Genomic DNA, 25,836 nt, shown 5'->3' on the forward strand with positions numbered 1-25,836 from the left:
AGGTACGACCAAGGCCCCTTAGGAGATTGTCAATTTCATTAACACCATTGTCTACCTTATTGGGTTTCCATGAATGAGTTGGGTAGAGTACAAAAGTTCTATATGGTCGCAGTTCTCGGAAGGCTTACCGAACCACAACGACCCCGGTTCAAATAATAATAAAAATATGTCCCATAGAGAATCAACGTTTCATATCGACCTAAAATGCCCCCATGAAGAACTCCACACTCATCATAAACTTTATCAGTCAGGCATACTACAGATAAAGTCGAATAAGCAACGTCAGAAATCCCCGATCCCAACAAACCAAAACCAAGACCATTGATCATTCGATTTATCGCCGCCTTATCTCTTCTCTAATTGTCCCATTCGCGAAAGCGCTGAAGCGTCGACGAGAGAGAGACTTTCAATTAGCTGGCCGCAGGACCTCCGTATCGGCCGTCCCATCTAACTCCATAATATATAATTTGCGAGGTCCAGGGAACAAAAAGGAAATATATCCATTCTGGCCGTTTTTGCTTCCGGCCGGCGTCCCAGGGTCCTCTCGGCCATTCTATTAGCATCTCAATCTAGATCGCCACTCTTGTTCGCGCCCACTTCACAGACTCTCCACATAATTATGTGTGGGGCTCTTATCTTGACCGCTGTTCGGTGCCTGACCACGGGATTGGAGAGGCCCGGCCCGGATACACTTTTCCTACGACTCTGAATTATGTCGCGAACGAGGGTGGTTTTTGTGGTGTTTTATTGGGAAACGCTTCCGGTGATTTACATTCAGAGTTATTCGTCGCGTCGGCCGAACGTTCTGTGACCCGTTTGACGGGTGGGTTTCGGCTTTTGTTCGGCAGAGGGAGCGAGTGTAGCTGTCATCTAGGGATTTGATAGTTTGACGTTTAAGTTTTTTAGAGACTCATCGTGGTTTCTCTTGGAAAACCTTTAGATTAAAGTGGCGACTTTTGAAAGGACCTTCTTGGTTTAATGGTATTGGTCCCTTCCCAATTGATTTCCGCATGACGGCGCTCACGTCATCTTTCTGTCAATGTCGTTTTGAGGTTAAATCATAGAGGGTATGGTCCGTATATTGCCAATAATTTAAGAGCGGTTACTAGTGGTTTTCAATGTCTAAGGTAACCTAATTCTTATTTACGGAGCGCTTGAAACTTGTCGATGATCAACTAAATTTTTCATTGATTTTGGAGGTTATAAATGGTTGATCTCTTTTAATTTGTAAATAACTTATAGTTCTTGATGGCTCTGAAGGGTATTTGTTTCATAATTAAAATAATGAAGTTTTTGAGTGTCACATGTCTTGGAAAATATACATAAACAATAATCTGAAAATTAATATGACAACTGGCAACTGGGGCGTGGTTACCGATCCTAACTAGAATAAAAGTACGGTTGGTCTGGTGACTGATAACTCACCAAGGTTTGAGGAAATTGTCACCGTTTTTTGAGGAATTTGACATATACGGACCGCCAACTTACTAACCATAGTAACCAAGGTGATATACGGACCATACCCAGAATAATAAACATGAATAGAGGGAGTATACGCAATTTTTAAATTTCCACAACATGGTTAGATTACGTGGTCGGATTGTGATATATTTTCAAATCCACAATTCTAATATATCATTATAAATGTATATTATATTGAATGAAATATATTTATTTGAAATCTGAATTTTTGGAATCCGATATTTTTCCTAATTGTTGAATTTATAGTATACTGAATATTTATTAATTTCTGTATCTACCTGCTGAAATCCAAGGTTTGGCATATATAGGTCTCCTTGTGCCATCTGTTGTTTCGCGTCGTTTGGCGCGCTTGAACTTTGTTTTCTGAATTTCTGATATATTTAGGGATTTATTTGAATATATTTTGAGTTAATATGAAACGTTGATTCACTATGAGACATAAAAAGTACGTTATTTGTAGAGAAACTCGGGAATTGAGTGCAATATCACTGAAATGTTTTCATTTCCGCGCGCTTCATGTCAAATTTGATAGTTCATGTTGGGTACAACATTTGCTTACTAAAAATGACATATTATGCTCCTCTACCTATGTTTAATTACTCTGAGGTTCAAATAAATACATATTACCGATTGCAGAACATTTTTCCCTCCCCGTACAGCAAAAATCTCACCCACTAACCGACTTCTCACCCGGTCCAGCCGGACGAATCGCCAAGAATAGAAATCTGCGATCGCACCGATCCAAAAATTGCAATCGTGTTCCGTTTCAACAAAAAGGCGAATGATCCTGGTCTGATGGCGAAAGAAAATCATCGGCGGATTCTCGGCGACCGCTTCTGCCCGGCTTTTTGTTGGCGAAATCCCCGAGTCACGGTCTTCCCACTGGCTGGATTTCTTGATGCTTGTCCGCACTGACAAGTTTTCCGCCTCGGTTTCAGACAAAAAGAGCGCCGGCTTACGGAAATGATGGAAATGGAAATATTTGATGTATTGATTCGGTCTGTTGGCGCGAAGGCGCTGAAATCTTATCCTTATCGGATGGCTGGATGGATTAGACTGGTCTATGGATTTTCTGGTGGGGGGAGTGGGCAAGAATTAGTTGAGATTTTGGTATTGTACTGGGTTTTCCATGATGAACACTTTTTTTGAATCAGGTGTTGAAAATAGGAGCTGCCTTCCAGGATTTACCTGCAGCTTGTGATACAGTGCAGAGAGATGGTTTGATTCATAAACTCCATAACCATTTGAATGGTAGGAAAATGATTCTTTTGATTGAAAATTTGTTATTCGACAGGAGACGTGTTTTTGTGACAATAGAAGCATTTCCAAAACGTTTAAACGTTTATTAATGGACTTCCGCAAGGATCGGTCTTGTATCTCATACTTTTCAATTTAAACTTGTGTGATACTCATGTTACCTTATCTGAGAAATTCATCTACGCCGATGATATTGCTCTTGTGTTTCCTCATTCTGATTTCGGAGTTATTGGAAATACTTCAAATGAAGATTTAAGAATTATGGAAATTCATTTATCCAAACAATACAGATCTTTCGTCATTTCATTTGAATAATTGAGAAAAATATCGAAAATTGAAACTAAAACCTTCAATAATTTTGTCTTGAATCATAATTATACCTATCCCCAAATATCTTGGAGTTAAATTTGATACTTCTTTGAATATCAAGGTCCACTTGAAAAATTTGTGAATGAAATTGAAGTCGATGAATAATATTATTCAAAACTTAGCTGGTTCTTCATTGTATACTGATCCAGCACTCTTTGGCCTCGTTTTTTTCTGCTGGTGAAAACTGTTGTTCTGTTTGGTTTAATAGTGCTCAAGTGCTCATGTTCATTGAACTGATGCACTGCTCAACGTTTCTATGAGAATTATCATCAGTGGAACTATTTAATCTACACCTTTACATTGATTACCAGTGCTATCAAATATATTTCCGCCTCATATTCGTAGACAGATTGCAGTCAAGAAATCTTGGGATAAATTTCATTTCTAACCGAACTTATTTCTAATTATATCTTACCTTCCAGATACTAGAACTCAAATATTGAAGCCACGTAAACCTTTATGGACTGATAATACCTTTCAATCTGATGAGAGTGACAAGGAATTTGGCCTTCGGAATGGATTTCTTTTAATATCTTAAACAAAACTCTAATCGCTTATCATTCAGAGAAAATTCCAGGTTTCAATCTTCCTAGCACCATTTGGTGTACCTTGAGTCGACTTAAAACTGGTCATGGTTTGAGATTCACGGCTTGGCTTGATTTTCAAGCTATTTGGCTTGAGCTTGTTTTGATTTTAAGTCAATCTCAAGTCAAGTCAAGTATTTATTTATCAAGTAGGTACTTGAATCATATCAAGCTACATCATTTTTAGTAGTTTTATTGTGTAGTGTCACATCAATAAAAGAAATGATGAAATGAGAAGGAACCTTGCAAAAAACACTTTTATTTTTTGAACTTATTGTATAGAAACATAAATTGAATCACCATAAAACATAACAAAATGAAAAAATATAAAAATTCAGAGTTTCTCAATATTGAGAATTGAGTTTGTAACTGTAAGAGCAACTTTTGGAAAATTGTTTTTCGTCAGGAGCTGAAGATGATGGAGTTTACAAAAACTCCTTAGCCATTTTGGCCAAGTTTGGAAGGATATTTCTGAAACTACCAAATCTACCAATAGATTTCGAAGAAATGTGAAAAAACTACTAATAAAGTCACACTGGCGAAAGCTTCAGTCTCTCGGCGCTCGAGGAATCCCCTTATTTAGTCTAAGCTCGCACGAGATTGCAGAAAAATGATGCCGTGCGACGCGTGCACTCAAGTAAAAGCAAGTATCTTGATATCAAGTCAAGCCGAGAGTCAAGGAATAAATATCTAAATCAAGTCAAGTCAAGCTCAAGCATGTAATTTTTCGCGGGCTTGATTGTCAAATCGAGTAGTTGGTTAAAGTGTCAAGGTACTTGGCTTGATGAATCCCTAGTCATGGTCGTTGCATCAGTGAGCTCTTCAAGTGGTATACTATTGAAAGCTCACTATGTGAGGGTGGCGTTGAAGACACCGTTGACCACTTGGTGAATAGTTGTCCAATTCATAAATTGCATGGTTTTTTCCAACTATTCACTTTAGAATGGGTCGCTTACTTCAAATCAATATAATTCTTTCTGAATCGTTTCTATTTTGTTTTCATATTTAATTGTATGAGTCAACAACTTTTAGTGAAAAGGTTGCATTCACATAAGTATCAAGAAACTTTGTCTGCAAATGTGGTAGACTGGATTAACTAGATTGATGTAAAAATTTCATAAGAAAAATTAAAAATGCTCGAATTCGAAAAGTTCTTGAGCTAACATATGCGCTTTTCCCTTCTTTCCCACCTTTTGGAGTTTTTGACAGACAAAAGTATCTTCGCACCCTGTAGATCGACAACTCATGCTACAAAAATTCTCAGAACGAGAACTTAAGAAAAAATGGCCCTCAAACATGCACAGCATTCCCTCGAAAAGAACAAAACGAAATGTAAACATCACGACGTGTTTACACACACGTGTAAACAAGACCGTCGCCTTATTTCCCGATGACAATTCATTCATTTGCCCTTCAAAGGCTGCGGCCGCCGTCGAAACTCAGATGTTAACGTGCATCATAAATCCAACAGGGCCATAAATAACGGCACAATGACTGGAATGAAATATCGATCACCTACCGCAGAAAGCAGAGTCGATAAAAGACGGGGGGCTACAAGAATGACTTGCACAAATCACCCGCAGCGGTAGCTAAAGCTACTGCAGAGACACAACTGTTAATGATGGTACAGGATGATATCATACTCGTGCCGTGAGGATTCACGTTTGTTGATGTTGCGACTCATCCTGTTTTCGGTAGGGATGGAATATCTCTATACCAAATGATGTGTCCTAGCATCAAATAATCACAATACAGCATCACCCGCAGCGGTAGCTAAAGCTACTGCAGAGACACAACTGTTAATGATGGTACAGGATGATATCATACTCGTGCCGTGAGGATTCACGTTTGTTGATGTTGCGACTCATCCTGTTTTCGGTAGGGATGGAATATCTCTATACCAAATGATGTGTCCTAGCATCAAATAATCACAATATAGCATCAAATAATCACAATACAAGGGGCCTGTGAGAGAAGGAGATATCCTCAGCTTGCTGGAATCTGAAAGAGAAGCTAGAAGACTCCGTTAAGAATGCCGATGACAATCTGAGGGGTTATTATTTTTGACTATGTATAACTTAAGATACATAATTAAATAGCTAATAAATAGCTAATAATATATAAATGTAGGTAGGTAATTTTAATCTGATGAATGATATGTATTGGTTTGTATATTCACTTTATTGAAGAGTAGGATAAATAATCTACGACTTTCCTGGTTAGGGTGCTACTTCTATGATCAATGTCAGTTATAACCTATATGTCTAAAAATACCTTTTAACCTATAAAATCGAGATTGAAACCTACCTATCAGAATTGTCAGGAAATTCATTAATCATCAAGACGATATATTAACACTTTACCAAGATTATGACCAAACCTCAACAAGAAACCCATGTTTTATTTGTTATTATTTATTATTGGTTACACATCTCTACAATTGATTCAAAAAGTCATCTAAGAAAAAGTTTGAAAGTGTACGTACCTGTTATAGTACTGTGACCTCGTCAAAATACAAGAGGTCTTCACAAGAATGAACCTTGGAGATATTTCATTTACCATTCATTGTTTTATTGGAGTCCTGTTGTGATCAAAGACTATTTTGTTGAAAAATTTATGCATATACCAAATTACTCAAGATCAGAAATGGATATTAAAGCTTAAATTACCAGAAATTTATACTGCATTTTTGAAATTTCAAATTATTTTTAGAATATATCCTATACAGAAATTAAAAGAGAAAGTTTATATGTTTCACACAGAATTTCTGATCAGGTGTAAAATTTTGCTTCTGCCGTTTTGCAATAGATAGCTGTAGCAGTAAGTGGTACTCGAAATGAATAGATCGTACCTTAGATAATTGTGAACATAACGCCATCGAAATATTAGCCGATTTATGTCTGCATCATAAAGTTATTCTCGATTAAACATGTCAAATTCTCGTCATTTGCGGGAGGTTTTAATTTTCTGCTTTAATATGAAGAAATCTGCGGCTGAGGCTCATCGAATGCCTCACTTATGGTGAGACCGCTATTATATATAACGAAAGAACATGCCGAGATTATTTTCAACGCTTAAAGAACTGTGATTTGGACGTCGAAGACCATCATGGCGGTGGAAGAGAGAAGGTTTTCGAAGATGAAAAATTGGAGGCATTACTTGATCAAGGCTCGTGTCGAACGCAACAAGAATTGGCAGGATCATTGGGAGTGATGCAACAAGTCACTTCAAAACGCCTGAAAGTTTTGTTTAAGCCGAGATATGTTGAACGGCGTTTGTTTGCTTGTGAACCGCTGCTTAAAAATGCAAAGACGGATGGGATTTCTGCTTGACGTTGTGACTGGAGACGAAAAACGGGTTCATTACGACAATCCCAAACGCAGAAAATCATGGGAATATTCCGGCCATGCTTCCACGTTGATGGCCATACCGAATATTTACGGTTCTAAGGTCATGCTCAGTATTTGGTGGAACCAGCTAGGCATAGTGTATTATGAATTGTTAAAACCGACTGAAATAATCAGAGGCGATCGTTATCGAACGCAATTAATGCATTTAAGCTGAGCATTGGAAGAGAAACGGCCGCAAAACAACGAGAGACATGATAAATTGATTTTAGAGCATGACAATGCTCGACCCCATGTTGCGAAAGTGGTCAAGACATAATTGGAAGTCGTACTCCACCCACCGTATTCTCCAGACGTTGCTCCCTCGGATTTTCACTTGTTTCGATCAATGGCACACGGCCTGGCTGAACAGTACTTCCGGTCTTATGTAGAAGTAAAAAATTGGATCGATTCGTGGATAGCTTCAAAAGATGACTAGTTTTTTCAACGCGGGATTCGTTTGCTGCCTGAATGATGGGAGAAAGTAGTGGCCAGCGATGGACAATACTTTGAATCATAAATATATCACCAGTTTTTTACAATAAAGCCTCGAATTTGTAAAAAAACGGCGGAAGCAAAGTTAATAGCCTATGTACAATTATACAGGGTATGATGATAAAAATGCAAAAAATTCGATTCTATCAATCTCAAAAAAATGTGATCAAATTTGATCTGATTATTCTGCACATCAAACAACCCCCCAAAACACAAATCCTACCAGTACAAGGCCGAAGGTGAAGAAGAAGTAGGTAATAGTCAGGTAGTATGGAGCAAGAATTTAGTTAAATATTATCGTGGTCTTGGGGAGTGGAACCTGCCAGAGATTTATGCCAGGGGTGGCTGTGGGTGGTGGGGCGATATTTAACGTTGGCGGTTCCAAGCGGCGGTTGCGGCGGATTTTAATCTACATGCACGGGCTTTTTACCCCTGCCCGAGAGCCCTCTTGCGAAGTCTCCCCCCAGGAACTCCCAGTAAAGACTGGGACGATAAAAACATCTTGTAGCGAAAGATTTACTTCTTCAGCCACATATTCAAATTATCAGGAAATTTGTTTTTCTTATTCTGGGAACTTTAATGTTTCGAAAGTTTTATGTTGGTTTCCTTCTTTCCTTCTCGCGGTTCGCTCGAGAATTATAATGTCCAGATAATTTTTGCCCTGGCAGATTTATAACGGTCGCAGTGGAAGAAACTGTTTTCTTTTAATTTGTGGAAAATGGGGGAAGGGAGAAATTATCCTAGTTGGAATTTTGGCGATAAAAACGGGAGAGTGAGCTGAAAATTGATCGGTTCCTTGGGATTTTCGACTACATCATTATGTTTTTCACTCGGTTGAAGCAGTTTAGGAATCTTTATAAAAGTTATTTTGGGAACATAAATTCAGTATGCGTTTCATTTATGTTTTTTACAAATTATCTGCGGAAACTATTTGATTTCAATTTTAAAAAATTGTCTTAATCGCTTCGTTACGTCTGCACAAAGTGGCAACGGCGCCTAGTAGAATAGATTGTATAATCAATCAAATGCAAAATATAATATTAAAGATTTAAAACATGTGCTCTTCTGTTTCCTTGCTTTGTTCGTTGGTTCCTAGTCTAACCAAAATTTGGTTTAACTAATCAACGTAACAAATTTTATGTCGGTTCTTATCGATATAATTTGCAGTCGATGTTGCCATATGGTGCAATGAAAATGAAACAATTTGAAATCCCCATATTTATTATTTTTTCAGTTTATTACATTTTTATTTTTCAAATAAAAGAGTGAAAGGTGACGTCTTAATGATATCCCGTAATAAATACTCAATTTTCGTTTGAAAGAGGATTTTCCATTTGTGAAGAATTATTAATTCACTATCGTAAAAATATTGGAGAAAGTTTCAATAATTTTTTTTTTAAATATATTCTTACTACTACTTTGAACATAGCATGGAATTTTCAATCAGGTGTGTCTTCAAGTGTAAATTTCACAAAAGCTCTACTAAATATTTTCTAATTTCGAGGCAACATTTCGATGATAAGCTGTTTTCAGATTTGTTGTTTTTTATTACAAAACATTTGGTTTTTGAAATGTTGCCTCTCACTCAAAAGATATTGAGATGTAAAAACGTTATTTTGGAATTTATAACCTAGAAGCCATCAGCTTAAGACGCACCTGAATTATAGTAGATTCAGAATAGTTGTTAGTGTTCAGAAATAACAAGACTAATAACAAATGCATAATAATGGCATAATTCGACTAGGAAAAATTCAAGGAGTGTATAAAAAAATATTACCAATACTTATATCCTTTACAAAAGTTCCGATATGTTTGTATATCGGGTGTCCCAAGGTGAGTGGCCTATTAGATTATTATGGAAACTATTGATGGTAAAGATTTCAAATTTTATGGATAGATATTTGGCCATGTAAGGTACATTTTTAAAATAATTTCACATTTCCAGTGTTGCCGGATGTACGACAATTTGGCAACAACTTTGTTATTTTGAATAGGACATCCGGTATTTCTATTTTTTTTATGATACTCCATAAAATATTGAATCTATTCACTCTTACTTGTCCATCCCTATCTTCAACGGTTTTTGAGTTATTAATTATTTTTCGAAATTTTTGATCAAATTGGCGTATTACGAAAATGACTCTAGTTCGTTCAATATTTGAGATTTAAGTCAGAAATTTTGCAAGTCGTTAGATATTGATCTGATCTGTGTCACTGCTCTTGAATTATGGTTGTCAATAATACAGGACGGACCAAAAAAAATCATCATTTGCCAAGTTACAAAATTGTGAAAAAGTCTATTTTTTCAAATTAGACACCTAGTATATTTTTCAATTTTTGGAATCAGTAGAACACACTCTACAATTTTTCTATTCACGTCCCTATACCTATCTCAACTGGATTCCGAGTTATATGCGTTTATTAGATTTCACATTGATTCAATAAGTGTTAATATCTTTTGTATTGTTATGTTCTCTATGTGGTTCATAGATCGATATATCAATGAACCAGTTCAATCCATAAATGTCAAAATAAACAATAATTGCCTAACAGGTGTTTTGTTCCGAGGTTTTTCTATAAATAATGGCTCAAGAAAGATATACACATATAACGCATATAACTCGGAATCCAGTTGAGATAGGTATAGAGACGTGAATAGAAAAATTGTAGAGTGTGTTGTAGTGATTCCAAAAATTGAAAAATATACTAGGTGTCTAATTTGAAAAAATAGACTTTTTTACAATTTTGTAACTTGGCAAATGATGATTTTTTTTGGTCCGTCCTGTATTATTGACAACCATAATTCAAGAGCAGTGACACAGATCAGATCAATATCTAACGACTTGCAAAATTTCTGACTTAAATCTCAAATATTGAACGAACTAGAGTCATTTTCGTAATACGCCAATTTGATCAAAAATTTCGAAAAATAATTAATAACTCAAAAACCGTTGAAGATAGGGATGGACAAGTAAGAGTGAATAGATTCAATATTTTATGGAGTATCATAAAAAAAATAGAAATACCGGATGTCCTATTCAAAATAACAAAGTTGTTGCCAAATTGTCGTACATCCGGCAACACTGGAAATGTGAAATTATTTTAAAAATGTACCTTACATGGCCAAATATCTATCCACAAAATTTGAAATCTTTACCATCAATAGTTTCCATAATAATCTAATAGGCCACTCACCTTGGGACACCCGATATAACAAGCTGATTCCAAAAATGTATCACATGTTAATTCCAATTGGTACGGGGTGGACAAAAATACAATAGTTTTGTGTGTGCTCATAAAGTAACGCGTAACATTCTTTATTAGTTAGATTAACAATATTATCAAAAATACTTATTGTCTAGCGACAATGGGTTTGAATGTAACACCCTGTAGTTTGTTACATTTTTAGATTAATAAAAATGAGCTGTTTCCAAACATGTTTGGTACTTGTGGTCTAGCAGACAGAATATGAAAGAAATTATTTCTTATCAATTTAAAAACATGTAATGAATGTAACAAACTACAGGGTGTTACATTCAAACCAATTGCCGCTAGACAAAAAGTATTTTTGATAATATTGTTAATTCAACTAATAAATAATATTACGCGTTACTTTATGAGCATACACAAAACTATTGTGTTTTTGTCCACCCTGTACCAATCGGAATCAACATGTGATACATTTTTGGAATCAGCTCAGCTAGATTAATTGGAAATTTGAGACAAAATGGTGGTTTTGAAAAAAATGACGGTGACGTCATTACTCGGAAGTAATTCACCCTGTATATTAGATTATTATTTAAAAATACGGTAAATTAAAATCAAAAATCGACGTGTTTCAGGATTATTTCTTAAAATGGTCTATTTAGCTAAAAATGAATTTGTTCCATACTTTACGGACACACGGTATATGAAATTGAGTTATCTTCAAAGGCGTATGAATGAACGAGCGCTCAAAAACTTATGGCTTCAATTCATACCTTTTCCTGGTTTTGTTTCGGTAGCCTAACTTATAACAAAAAGTTGAAAAATCAATTTTCCACACGTATAGCAGCGTTGCCAACACATATTCCCCTCAAATTCCATAAGCACTAATTGGATTCATGTTAAATAGATGCAATCCAGTCGATTCTAATTACATCGGCCGAACAACAATCACAAGTATCGCCATCCGGCCGACATTCCACCCCAAAACACTCCACCCCCTTGCCGAGGGGGTCATCTGTCGGTGACGCTCCACTCGTCAGCCCTGTGTGCAGATGATTGACGTGTACCTCATCAGTATTCCGGCCTCGTGATTGGACAACCGGAGCTGTCAATCAAAAACTTTTCCACCCCTTACCGCCCGGCCGGTCTGAAAGCGCCGCATCCCCTAAAACCACCCCGGCCTACTCGATGTATTGGAATATTTTCATTCCCCGTTTTTTAAATGCTTCGAATTTTACGGGAAATCGAGGAAAGTGGGTGAGAGCGAGGGGTTGCGAAGGGGGAGATTACGTCCGGGACCTTATTTCGATCTGGGTTAGGGGTTGAAGGGGGTGGGTTGAATGAAAATACAGTTTTAGGCAGACTGTTTCGGATTCAGCGTGTAGGTATGGATTAGATTCGAATACTGTTTCAATGGGGATGATTGATGTACAGGGTGAGTCAAAAATGTGTACCGAGCTTTCTGGGGGTGATAATACATTGAAAAATAAGTATAGTTCGATTAATAAAGTTATGGCCCAAAATGCATATTGAGAGAGATATATCCTTCCAAAGATGAATGAATTTTTTCGATTTTTTTTCGGAAGAATTAGATGCGCTTATGATATCACTTACGAAAATCTCAATATCTTCGAAACAAGTGACATTTTTGAAAAAAAAAAACCATTGTTGTCAAAATCTTTGGCTAAAAAACTGCTTTGAAAAAAATTGAGTGTCCATTTGAAGAACATCAACTCTCGTCTAATCAGGGCCGCCGCCAGGACCGGCAAATCGGACATTTTGCTGGGGCACCAAATTTTAGAGGCGCAGTCAGTTAATAAAACAAGACATACTTCTTCAAACAAAAATGTTTTCTTAGTGAAAATTCCACTCTTTGTAGTGAAGTGTAGTAGCTTTGTAGTAAAATATCTAAAATAAGTTGCAGAATGGGCTCATATTCCAACACGAATGCGAAATTCGAAAACGAGCGACGAAGAGGCGAGAGTACGAACGCATGAGTGTTGGAATTGCCATCTGCAACGAGTATAAGTCGATATTTTCTCTATTTCAGTCAAGTTTTCTGAAATATTGTCGAAATTCAATGAAAATTTCAGATTATCCATTCTAGTAACATTTGTATTGTATCTTGGCAGTTGGTGTGACTGTTACGAAAATTGACATATTACGGAATAAGAGTTTGAATCATACGTTTCGAATTTTGAAATAATTTATAATTACGCATTAAATTCATGAATTATTTCTGCCGAAATCGATTTAACACCATCAGAATTAAGAGACATTGCGAATAATGTCGCAAATCATTTCACTCAATCCAAATTATATCATATTGACAATTGATGTGTGTTGAATTTTGATGGATTGGATTGGAAGTCTGATGTGTAGACAACCAGAAAACGAAAAATATAACTGAAAACAATGCTGTAATGAGTTCATTACAGCATTGAAGCACTAGAAGCTATTTTTTATTAAATCGAATAGGCGATCTCAACTACAGATATAAAAATACAAATACGTACTAAATTGAACCTTCAAAAGTACGTCGTCTTTTTATTATAGACTCAGAGGGCCTCCTATTTTTGAACAATGCAGGACGTTTTTTGATGAAATCGACAAAACGTTCTTTGATAAATTTGACAAGGTGATTTTAAGTTGAAAAATGCGATTTCATATGAAATTGAAAAGGAGGGGAATAACAGAGGCTCCTCCAAATAAAATTCAGATAAATTAGGCAAAGCAGGGCAGCAAAATTTTATTTTCCGGGGCGCCAAATTGTCTGGCTGCGGCCTTGGTCTATATCTCTGAAACGTTTAAGAAATTTTCTAATATTTCGAACATAAACCAAGATATAGCGAAATATTTGAAAGAGTCATTTATTAGAAACTCGAGAAAAAATCAAGTTATACATGTATGATCTTCTTTCTGGTATCTTATTATTTCGAAAAAGAAATCGGGGATCCTCGAAGATTTTTCCTCCAAGTCTTTCAGTACTCGAAATGCTCTGAGCATAAAATTTCGAACTATAAATTACGAAATTCAAATTTGCAGTAAACAAGTGTAAGAAACGCATGCGTGGGATGATATGTCAAGTTTTTTCGCCATTACAATTCTATCTACGTCACGTCTGTCTGTAGAAACAATGCCGCGTCATTTTCTGTTTTCTCGACGAGTGAGCAGGAAGTGATCTCTTCCTACGGGGAAAAAAGACATTTCTCCCACACATACACGACCAGATAGTAGAACAACTTGAGGAAGATTAATGTGTTGTGGAAATGTTCGCCGGACGGATTGAAAAGATAGGAGATGAATGTTGTTGAGTCGATTTTTCTTTAGATTCGATATGAGCTTTATTCATTAGCGATCTTGGTCTTATTTCGTCGATTTATCCTGCTCTTATTAATAAGATTGTTTTTTCGAATACGGGTTCTAAACGAGAAAAACCGGGCTCCACATTTCCAATCATATTAAGTACGTCATTATTGAAAATTATTTTCTCTATTTCAGTATCGTATTGAGTTCATTACAGTTCTAAAAACAGTGCTGTAATTAACTCATTACAGCATCGTTTTCAGTTATATTTTTCGTTTTGTGGTTGTCTATACTGACTTCCAATCCTATCAAATTTCAACAAACGTCAATAATTGTCAATATAATATAATTTGGATATATGTAGTGAAATGATATGCAACATTATTCGCAATTTCTCTTAATTGTGGTGGTGTTAAATCGATTTCGTCAGACATAATTCACGAATTCAATGCGTAATTGTGAATTATTTTAAAATTCTAAACGTACGATCCATATTCGAATTCCGTAATCTGTCAATTTTCGTAACAGTCACACCAACTGCCAAGATACAAAAGTCACTAGGATATTTATTCTGAATTTTTTATTATATTTAGTCAATTTTTCACAAAACTTGACTGAAATAGAGAAAATATCGTCGAATACTCGTTGCGGAAGGCAATTCCAACAATCATGCGTTCGAAAACTCGCCTCTTCGTCGCTCGTTTTCGAATTTCGCATTCGTGTTGGAATATTAGCCAATTCTGCAACTTGCTTTAGAATATACTAGATATTCTTCTTGGACGGAAAGCACTGTCAGTTTTATTTGATATTTGATTTCGTAGATGTAAATTTTTCGTCCGACTATAAGCGTACAAGTAAGTATCGGCTTTCGTGTATGCTCACGGCCAAATAAAATACAGACACAGATAAATTCAACGCGAAATATAAATATTATCACTTGAGGATTGAAGTACCCATTGTATAAGATTCAACGTAAGGACGAATTGGATTGTCTATGAAATCATAACTATGAATGCTTCTAATTCAAGCTATTCATTCTATCCTAATGGAATTTTGCTTTATGAAAAATACTTTTATGTGAAAGATTTTCAGATTAGAGGTTTCAAATTAAATAACCCGCTGTCTGGGCAGTTGTTCCTTTTGACGCTACCATTTTTTGACATTTTACAAGTGAAACTACGCATGATACAACGCATTGAAATTGTTTAAATTCACTACCAACTTAGCACGTTTAGGTCGTCGTAAACGTAAAGCTAAAGTGAAACTGGTGGACAAATTGGAGCTGTTGAGTCAAGTTAGTGATGTGAAGAAGAATCAAAATTATTATTAAAAATAATAAACCAGAATTGGAAAAAAAATAAAAATTTTATCGAACATTCCCAGCTTGAACAGACCGTCATATTATGTCAAATTTCGCAGATATAAATACTATGGTACATACACGGTGTTCGCTGAAAAGTTCGAGGGACCGGATGAGACAGCAGTTCGATATTAAACTCCACCTGATGGTGTCAGCTGGCAAAGTAATTTGTCATTGGGAAATAGTAAGCATGGGAAAAGTTCTAGGGATGGGAACTTCGTCAAACTTCTGTTGCACCATGAAAAGATTCGGAATATTGATAGTTTACTTGTATGAATTTCGGGCGATATTTTTTTTCGAGAATTGTTGTTGGAACGGAGTTTTCACGAGTTTAACGGATGTATATCGAATAAAAGTTAGAAGTGCAGCCCAATGATATGAAATTTTCACTGAAATATGTACCGAAAATTTTTACACGCAACTCAGATAGAAAATTTATGCTTATTCTTTGAATCAATGGTATCCAGTGGATACATAATGTTTGAAACCTTTGTCCTTTTATATGAAAATACTTTTCTCAATTTTTCACCTATTTTCTTATGTGAAAGACAATATGTCTGAAGAAACTTATTTTACGTTATTAAAACATGAAGTAATTGTTAGTTCTTGAAGTCTAAATATATATGTCAATATGTATTTACCTATATACAGTTATGTGGTCTCTAAGGGTGCAATTGGCGCATGAATGAACTAATGCGCAAGAGCTTCTGTTTTCACATCAGTGTTTTCCACACTTTTCTTCAATAAACCGATTTTTTATCGAAAAATTCAAAACTCATCGTGACTTTTTGAAAAAGTCATAATTATTCGCTGTTATTTTGATTTCAACATTTACTGCACTCCACTATTCAAAAAATAGCAAACTTTGATGAAAAGATTGATTTAGTCCGAAATAGACAAGAAACAAAACGTTCTTTTTCAATAGTTTGGTAGGCGCAAAAGGTCCTTAGTCCAAATTATTTTATTCAATTGCAAACCATACGTTCCAGGAAATATTGACACAAATATTAGGTTTTCAGGGAGCAATATCTTCATTTCACGATACTTTTAGTTTATTAAGAGAACAATTGGAAAAGTTAAGAGCAATAATACTAGAAATACTATATATTTCTACAAAAAAGTATTTAATTGAGTATTTCGAAATCATCGTTTTCAATTAGTAATTAGCATAGAAATGTACTAACAATTTATACAAATCTTGGGATGAACTAGTAAATGGGTAGACTAGTAGATATTGTAAAATGTTGAATTGAAAACGATTAAATGATATCGAAAAAACATTGTCTCATGATGAGGAATATCCCATGAGTTCATAATGAGATCGAAATAACCATTCTTCAGAAATAATTTTCGATATCAATGATTTAACAATCTGAATGAAAATCATCATTTCATGGATATCCTACTCCAGAAAAACATAATCCAAATTATATTCGGCCATCATCTGTGTCAAATAGGAAATAACCTGAAAAAGGAAGGTGAATCACAAAGAACACCATTTCAAAAACGAAATTCTCGTAATAACAGTTTCCTTGTTCAAACAAAAAGCTTTTCGGATCCACGTCGACGCCATTATTGTTGAGCGTAAATGAAAAACCACAAACGTTTCACGATTGAATGCGTCCTTTGTTTGAAATGACGAAAATATGTCATTACCTCAATTATAGTGCGTTTTTTTTTCATAATTGTTCAAAATTTTCGTCCTATTCATTGTTCCGAGCGATGTAATCTTTATTGTTCCCTGTCATGAAACTGATGATTCCAACAATAACTCTCTACATTTTCGCCTTGATTTTTGATCGATGTCAACGATGACCTTACTTATGTAATTCATATTTTCGCAAAACAATATAATGGGTGCGACAAAAAATCGATGGGCGGAGGTAGAAAAAGTGAACATATATTATTATTATTATTAATTTCTACAATTCCAATACCAATTATGGTTTTTACGTGAATTTATATAATTTATATACGTTTCTAATACAGAAAAAGTTTCCATTCAAGGCCCTGAAATAACTGTACTGTATAAATGAACTTACGACAGCCTTAGAAATATTTTTTAAACAAATTTACGTCTTTATCAATTTATATCCTAATATTTTTGACAGAAATTTATTCCTTGCTCTACTTTTTCCATTTTTGCCATTCTCTTCTAGGGTTTCTTTCAGGGTGAGCTGAACTCTTTACAATTTATTTTACTTCGCTATAAGGTACCTCTTATCAGTATTCTTTCTATTTCACTATTCGTATATTATTTCATTTTCAATTACTTTGTGTTGACATACCGTATAAAGTTTTGCCGTTAAAAATTATTTGTTATTTTATTATATATATTTTAATGACAAATAAATATGTATGTATGTATTTGTCCCAATAAACTTTCTAAATGTGTCTTTATTATATCTTATATAATTTTTTTCTTTATTTTTTCTGATTATTCGCACATTGAAACGTCCTCTTCATGTGCCATGTTCCTTTCAATATTTTCACATATGTAATGCTTGTAATTTCTATCACTTTTTTCAGTATTGAAACTTAAAACTTTGTTATTCAAAGACAAAGCATTTGTTATTCCCAATTTTTGGCTCTGGCTTTGGTGCATGCACAGTTATTTAGCTTCTTTCTTTCATCACCTGAATATGAGTTCTTTTTTTTTTTTTTTTTTCAAATCAAATCAATCTTTATTCATCATAATCATAACTTTGAAATGTTAATTTTTGTTTCGAAAAAAAAATTGTCCTAATAAGCTTTATTAGGTATATACAGTTGTTTTTCGATAATACGTCAATTTTTGTACTCTCGTTGATCATTAATGGCAAAATTTGAAAAATTATTTTTTGTAGATTTTGTGGATAGTGTTTGCTTCGTACTCGATTATCTAGAAAACGGTACCTTCTATGAAACAAATTCAAGAGAACTTTTTTTCAGTAAAACTCTGTTTATATCAGAAATGGAATAATTTTCTCGGAAAAAAGACAATGATGTAGATTTTCAATGGGAAAAGAATAATCTCACCCCTATATCTATGGATAATTTTGGTAGGAGACACTTATCTAATTTGATACATTATACAACACCCTGTATCTCGAAAACGAAGCTTCTGAGGATATATGCTTATATGAACTTTTTTTTCATGAAAAGAGTTGTTCTATCCGACGCCAAAGTTATTGAACTAAAATCCTAGATCCTATTAGATCTTTCATCTTAATTGAAACTATTTCCAGAGTTACTGCTGAAACACCTATGGGTATCCGACAGGTTGCACCTTAAGGTACAAATCTTTATTTTATCACATAACCTCCAAAACATCTCGAATCCTCACGCGATGTTTTTAATCCCGTGTTTCGGACGTGAATTCAAATATCGGCCCCTAAATGGAAGTGCCGTTTAAAAATTCAATTACTACCGCGTCCTTCCCACAGGGGGGAACAAATCAAACGATTCCCATGCAGATTGCACGTATATCTATCCGACGCCATTCATCACTCAGCATCCGCACCGCTACGTTGAACTCGCGAGGAGGCCGTGACATCCACGCTCTTATATTAAATCAGCGTTATGAGCCAGGACCATCATCTCGCTGGAGACTTCCATTTGTCAAAGGGAGTCATAGAGCAGTCTCCTCTACCGGGGTCTTGTGAAATTGGGGACCCGGACGCGTATATGGGGCATTCTGTACTACTGTATATAAATTCTACGTGGTTCCGAACCGTAATAACGGGTGTTTTTTTCCGAGGTATATAACTTTAAGTTGGCATTACTGTTCAAGATGGAGACCGATTCAACAGCTGTCAAGTGATTTATTCTCAGTTTGGTTTGGCAATTCATCATGAATAGACTCACGCCTGAACAACGCTTGCAAATAGTGCAATTTTATTTCGAAAATAATGGTTCTGTGCGGAATACGTATCGCGCACTACGTCCATTTTATTTTGTTTAGCGATGAAGCGCACTTCTGGTTGAATGGCTACTTCAACAAACAAAACTGCCGCATTTGGAGTGAAGCTAATCCTCAAGTGTATGTCGAAACACCGTTACATCCAGAAAAACGGACTGTTTGGTGCGCTTTATGGGCTGGTGGAATTATTGGTCCATACTTCTTCAAAAACGATGATGGCCAGAACGTTACAGTCAATGATGATCGGTACAGAGCCATGATTACTAACATTTTCATTCCTGAATTGAACAACCATGATGTCCAGGAGCTGTGGTTTCAACAAGACGGCGCACATGTCATACAGCTCGTGCCACAATCGATTTATTGAAAGACACGTTTGGTGACCGCCTAATTTCACGTTTTGGACCTGTGAATTGACCTCCAAGATCTTGTGATTTAACACCGCTAGACTACTTTCTATGGAGCTATGTGAAGTCATTGGTCTATGCGGATAAGCCACAAACCCTCGACTATTTGGAAGACAATATTCGCCGTGTTATTGCCGATATACGGCCACAAATGTTGGAAAAAGTCATCGAAAATTGGACGTCCAGATTGAACTACATCCGAGCCAGCCGTGGCCGTCATATGCCAGAAATCATATTTAAAATGTAATGCCACAAGATTATCTTGCGGATAAATAAAATTCATGTCAATCGAATAATCCCTCGTGTTTTATTGCAATTTAAAGTTCTATAGCTCTAAAAAAAAACACTCTTTACAAGGTGCAGTAGGTAGAAAGCCAAACATCATGTGTTTTTGTGAAATTAAAATTCTATCAGCATAGCATCGACTGAATTACGCCAAACCAGTATACAATAAGAGATATGGTTATAAACTACTACTACTACTACTACTACTTTTTTTTTCACAAGCCACTGTTGAAGCGAATTTTTCACCAGTAAAATTTTTCGTCGTGGACAGGAACACATGGTAATCATTTGGTGCTAGATACGAACTATATAAGGTGAATGCATAAGAATCTCCCAACCAAACTCCCAGAGCTTCTGGCAAGTTACTATGGATCTCTTATTGGCCAATGTTGGCCGATTCTGGCTGATTGCTTCCTTCAGACGGTCCAATTGTTGACAATACAGATCCAAGTTAACAGTAAGAGATCAGCTCATAGTAGTTAATTTCTTGCCAATCCCACAAAACACACAAGAAATCCTGACCGTCAATCCAAGCTTTGACTCACCGCGTTTCGACCACGACCGTTTTCGCTTGACGTTGTCGTAAGTGATCTACTCTTCACCAACCGCTCACAAAAATGGGTTGATTTTGTTGCGATTCAGCAGCGATACGCAGATGGAAATTTTGTGCAACAGGTTTTCTGCGTTAACTCATTTGATACCCATACATCGAACTTCTTCTTGAGATCAGACTTATGCAAATGGTTCCAAACGGTTTTTTGTGCAATCTTCAGCTCGTAGGTGAACGAAAGAGTGCTCACATGACTGCGGGGCTCGACAATATCCTGATTTCATCGACATTTCCGATACTTGGCTCCCAGTAGTACGTGTTGCATCTTTGTCATCGAAATTACCGGAACGTAATCGACGAAACCAAAATTGCACATGATTGGTCGACCAACAACAGTTTTATCTGTTCATAGTGACAACATAGACACCAGTACAGTGTCTACAACAGATGTTTGTATATGATTATTGTATAATTGTATGAATACAGTTAATGTGATATTAATTTCTGAAATATTTATGAACAAAATATAAACGCAATCTTAAAAATACTTCAAGGTTTACAGCTTCGTAATTAGCCTTGAAACAAGTTTCAAAAAAGCATTGTGTGATCGTGCCAGACATGGGTCAGAAATCAGCCGAGAAATAGACATAAAAATAGGCGCCAAAGAGACAGAAAAAGCACTAGTGGAATTCTCTGTTTGAAATTCTATAAAACCATTTGCTACCTAATCTGAATAGCCAAAAAGCATAGTAAATGCATTCGAAATTCATCCATGATATATGACTAAATATGTGAACTCGGGTTTCATGTTTGTCTCTGTAGACATAATATCCACAAATACGTTCAGAAGCCTTAACTTCTACAATGTCATTTATCTGTATTTAGTTATCTTTAATATTTTACTAATAAAAATATTTTTCATTACAGAAAATGGCTTGCCCCGTCGACTTCGAACGGCATACACGAATACCCAATTACTGGAACTAGAAAAAGAATTCCACTTTAACAAATACCTTTGTAGACCTAGACGAATAGAAATAGCAGCATCACTAGATCTCACCGAAAGACAAGTGAGTAGATGAATATTTTACTCTCAATACCTACAGAGTGTTCCCAAATTGGAGGTGAATTGTTTTCTTATGATGATTATACGATTTTATCGAATCTTCATGAATCATTGCATATAAGGATCAAAACTTATAATTTATTTATTTAGCACAGCTTACTGATTGCATTTTCATTATAATTTTCCCGAAGATTTCTAGAGAATTGTCTGAAATTTCAACTCGAAATCGGAAACCGATATGACAAATCTACGAGAAACTAATAATTTCAATATCTATTAGATAACAATTTCTTTTTAAATTTTCTTAAACTACGAGTAGTCTTCTAGTTCTGGGGGAAAAAAGGGATACTGTTGCTAAAAATATATCACCCTGTCGATTTGCAATCGAAATTGGTATAGCAAGTGCTATAAACTCTAAATTGGAGTGACTGTGCCGAATTTCAGTCAAATATCTTGTGTTTTACAGATGCTATAAGAAAGAAACTTGAAAAAAACACAAATTTCAACATCCTGTTTCTCAGAAACAAAGCGGCCTCATGTTAATTGACTTTTTCTTCCTAAAATTATCCGAGGAAACTCTCATTTTCGTTTGTGTCTCTAGTTTAGGAACACCCTGCATATTTTACTTATGCCAAAACTATGATTATTCCGGGGAATAATATCAATTACTAGAAATAATAAACCAAAACATTCCCAACTCATATACCATCAACAGATTTGAAAAATTCCAGTCCTTTTAGCTCTTACCGGTTTTCCACCTAACGTTTCGCTTACAATTTTTCATGTACTTTGTAAAAAAATAAAGCCAATTTATTGTAATATCGTGAATCGACATTGCATTCCACGCCAACTTATGGAGAATGTGTCAATATAAATATATTTCATCTAGACGGAAACAGATACCTAGTTATAATTGAGTTGAGTTAAAAACTACGACCAAGAAACCTCTGAAGATACCTACTGAAGATGTAGGTGAAAACCGACTGGAAATCCCGGAATTTATCCAACTCTGTTGAAAATTCTAGAAGTAAAAGTATTCAGTACCATCTACCTTCTCTACAATCAAATGAGAATAAACGTCTTAATTTTTCTCTTTTTCTTTCAATTCTAGGTAAAAGTATGGTTCCAGAACCGACGAATGAAACACAAACGTCAAACCTTGGGCAAACAGAGCGACGACAGAGACGACGAAGACTCCATCAACAGCGACGGTGGTAAAAGCAGCAAGATGTCTGGTGAGAAGTTCCTAGACGACGAACTCTCGAAAAAGAGCTGTCAAGGCTGTGAGATGCCCCAGGTTGGAAACCTCTGCGGGACCCACGATGACGTCCCCGACATTGGCATCACCAGAGGTACCAACAACAACACACCAAGTGCTACGAACAACAATACAAACTTCAGTAACAATAGTAACGGTGCTAGCAGTGTTGGTAGTTCTAGTTCTTTCGATAAGTTGATCGTCGAGGAAGATTCTCATTCCAACGAAGACCTTGGGGGCTCCCACCCGAGCCCTAGGGTAACCAAGAAGAGCAACGCGTCAGCAAATGGTGCTTCCAGTACGGTTTCTGTTAAAGTCGAGGGTCGCAGTAGGAACTCGTCTTGCGATAGGAAAATAGGTCCTAGTAAAATTTCGCCCGTTATCAAGGACCCTTCGAACATCTCGGATCCGATAGCCATGAAGATGTCTCCCAAAAATTCTCTTCCAGGGACAACTGGCATGAACACCAGCCCTATGGGGATGGCTCCCATGATGTACCCACAGATGAGGAAATCTTCACCAACCACAGCTACAGCGATAGCTTCTGCTACCGTCACAATCCAGAACGTACCTAACAACGTATCTCCCTTTGCTTCTAGAGCATCCCCACAATTTCCTCAATATCACGTCAACCAAGGTGATTATAGAGCGGAAAGACAGAAGCATAGTCAAATGGGTTATCAAATGGCGCATCCTCCAGTATACGCCAGCGGGGACTTGTACAACCCGGAGCATCCAGTAGTAAACGATGGTTCTCAAACTTACGTCAGAGATTCTGGTAGTACCGTTTCACCACCAAACATGCCAACTGCAAGAACATCGAGAAGCAGGCAGGCTTACGTCAACTACCAGCCGTATTACTACAACAAGAACGGCCCGAACGTGGAGTCTTATGCGAACTACACCCATGGGTACCAACCAGAGCACGCTGCATACAACCATTACGGCTATACAGGTACCAACATGTACCCACATGATGGGAACCCAGGTCACATGCCTGCGAATGTTCATATGAACCACGACGCTACAGGCAACTACTATCCTGGTGAAAACGTGCAGGGCATGCAGAAGATGCCTGGACAAGCTGAGTACCACCACGGTAAGACGAACTACTATGAGAACAACGCTTACAATCCCTCAAATCAGATTCCTCCGACACCAGAAGCTCCCTACATACCACAAGAACCTTTTCCGGTGGCTGGAAACCAACCACCTATCGTAAATGCGAATTCCAACGCACCAGTGGAAACCAACGAAGCCTACAACAGCTACCATCAGTACTATGGTACTGACGCAGGGCATGCGCATAACGCAGCACCTCAAACTAGTGGTACTCCTGGGGAGAATAGCAATAGCTCCTCGGATTTCAATTTTTTGAGCAGTCTGACCAACGATTATACCCCTGAATATTATCAGATTTGATTCAGTGCAATAGACAATGATATTTACTGTTGACGAGTGTTTTGTTAAGTAAATAAAATTTACTGGTGAAGCTTGAAGGAGAATGATTTTAAATTGTAATTTCATAGGTTCCGTGTGAAATATTTGTAGATATGAACATCCTATTAAGGAATGTACAAATATATCCATAATGTTTCTGGCAAGCTTTACTGGTGAATTAAAAAAATCATTTGTGTTATACATTTTGTTTTGTAATTTTGTATATAGGAGAGATTCTTAATCTATATGTTTTTTTCTAAAGCGACCTATACATATGTTAGTTGTTTATAGTATGTCGATAAGGAATTTAAATTTTAATTGTTCAATACTTATTCGACAATCCATTCAAGTGTATCTGATTAGATCATCCAGTTTGAAGAAACGTTTTATAAATCGAACATAGTTTTGTTGCTGCATAGCTTAACGTTGCTGATTTTATATTTCATGTTTCTTTTCGACCTATACTCACCGGTTACAGATCTAGGACTATTTCTACTTCGTACCTTCGCATTGTATTTGTCAAAGCTGGAAAGATGAAAGTTGTTCGATCTTGATTCCTGCTTGGATTCTTTTGTTGGAAAATTTGTACACACTTATTTATTATTTATACGATTTTTTCGTTATAATATTATTCTTGTAAATGAATGTAAAACTAGAGTGATAGCGGTTTTTGTTATTGTAAATAGGCTGCCAATTTTAATTGAATTTTATGTACAGAATTTTAGGCTCACATTGGTTATATATGAAGCATTTCAATTCGATAATATCCGAAATATATAGCTATAATTAAACAGAGTGTTTCATTTCTAGATATTTGCTCTAGATTCATTGGCGCTGAAATAAGGAGTACTTCAAATAACAAATATATCAAAAAATAGTTCCTTAGTCTCAGAGGAAACATGTTTCGAAAAAAACCAATATCATGTCATTCAAATTATTAGCAAATTTGATCAAATGAGAGTAATGTAAGTGTGATGTGTCATTAATTTTTTGTTTTTTTTTTAAGAATGAGATTGTTTCAGTTCATGTTCAAAATGAACACAAAATTGAAATAAATATGTGGTGTGTCAAGTCATATCTTGACATACAAAAAAACCGAAAAAATGTTGATCAGAAATAGTAATTGTATCAACTAAAAAAAAATCGGTGCCACGAACAAAGAATGATTCTTTAATACGCTTCCTAATGGAGTAGATAAATCAAAATTGAAATTATGTATTTTAATGAATTGAATATAATTTCAAAATTTTGTTTATGGACAGCTATATCGGAAATTTTCTACAGGCAAAATACTTATCTCCAGGAAAAGGTTGGCGTTGCAAATGTTGAAGCTTGTTCTGGCATCCTTTCATATTTCTTACTGAAAAATGAATAGATAATCTCTCGATAAGTTAGTGTGGGTTTGAAGCTTCATCAATAAATAACAATAATATATTATTTTAAGTCAACAACAAGGTTGATTGAGAATGTCTGTAGTAACTTT

At 35.9% G+C, this 25,836-nt stretch overlaps 1 protein-coding gene across 1 annotated transcript in view; it reads left to right on the top strand.

Moving 5' to 3' along the window:
* LOC123670632 (homeotic protein proboscipedia) overlaps positions 1 to 25,128 on the top strand; it is a 68,374-nt gene extending 43,246 nt beyond the window's left edge. Inside the window, exons 2-3 of the mRNA XM_045604146.1 lie at positions 21,517 to 21,659; positions 22,767 to 25,128. Of these exons, the coding sequence (XP_045460102.1) occupies positions 21,517 to 21,659; positions 22,767 to 24,335 (1,712 nt within the window). The 3' untranslated portion in view covers positions 24,336 to 25,128. The remainder of the gene's footprint in view (positions 1 to 21,516; positions 21,660 to 22,766) is intronic.
* Positions 25,129 to 25,836: the final 708 nt, after the last annotated feature.

This window comes from Harmonia axyridis, chromosome 1, assembly GCF_914767665.1.
Source record: "Harmonia axyridis chromosome 1, icHarAxyr1.1, whole genome shotgun sequence".
Lineage (NCBI taxonomy): Eukaryota > Metazoa > Arthropoda > Insecta > Coleoptera > Coccinellidae > Harmonia > Harmonia axyridis.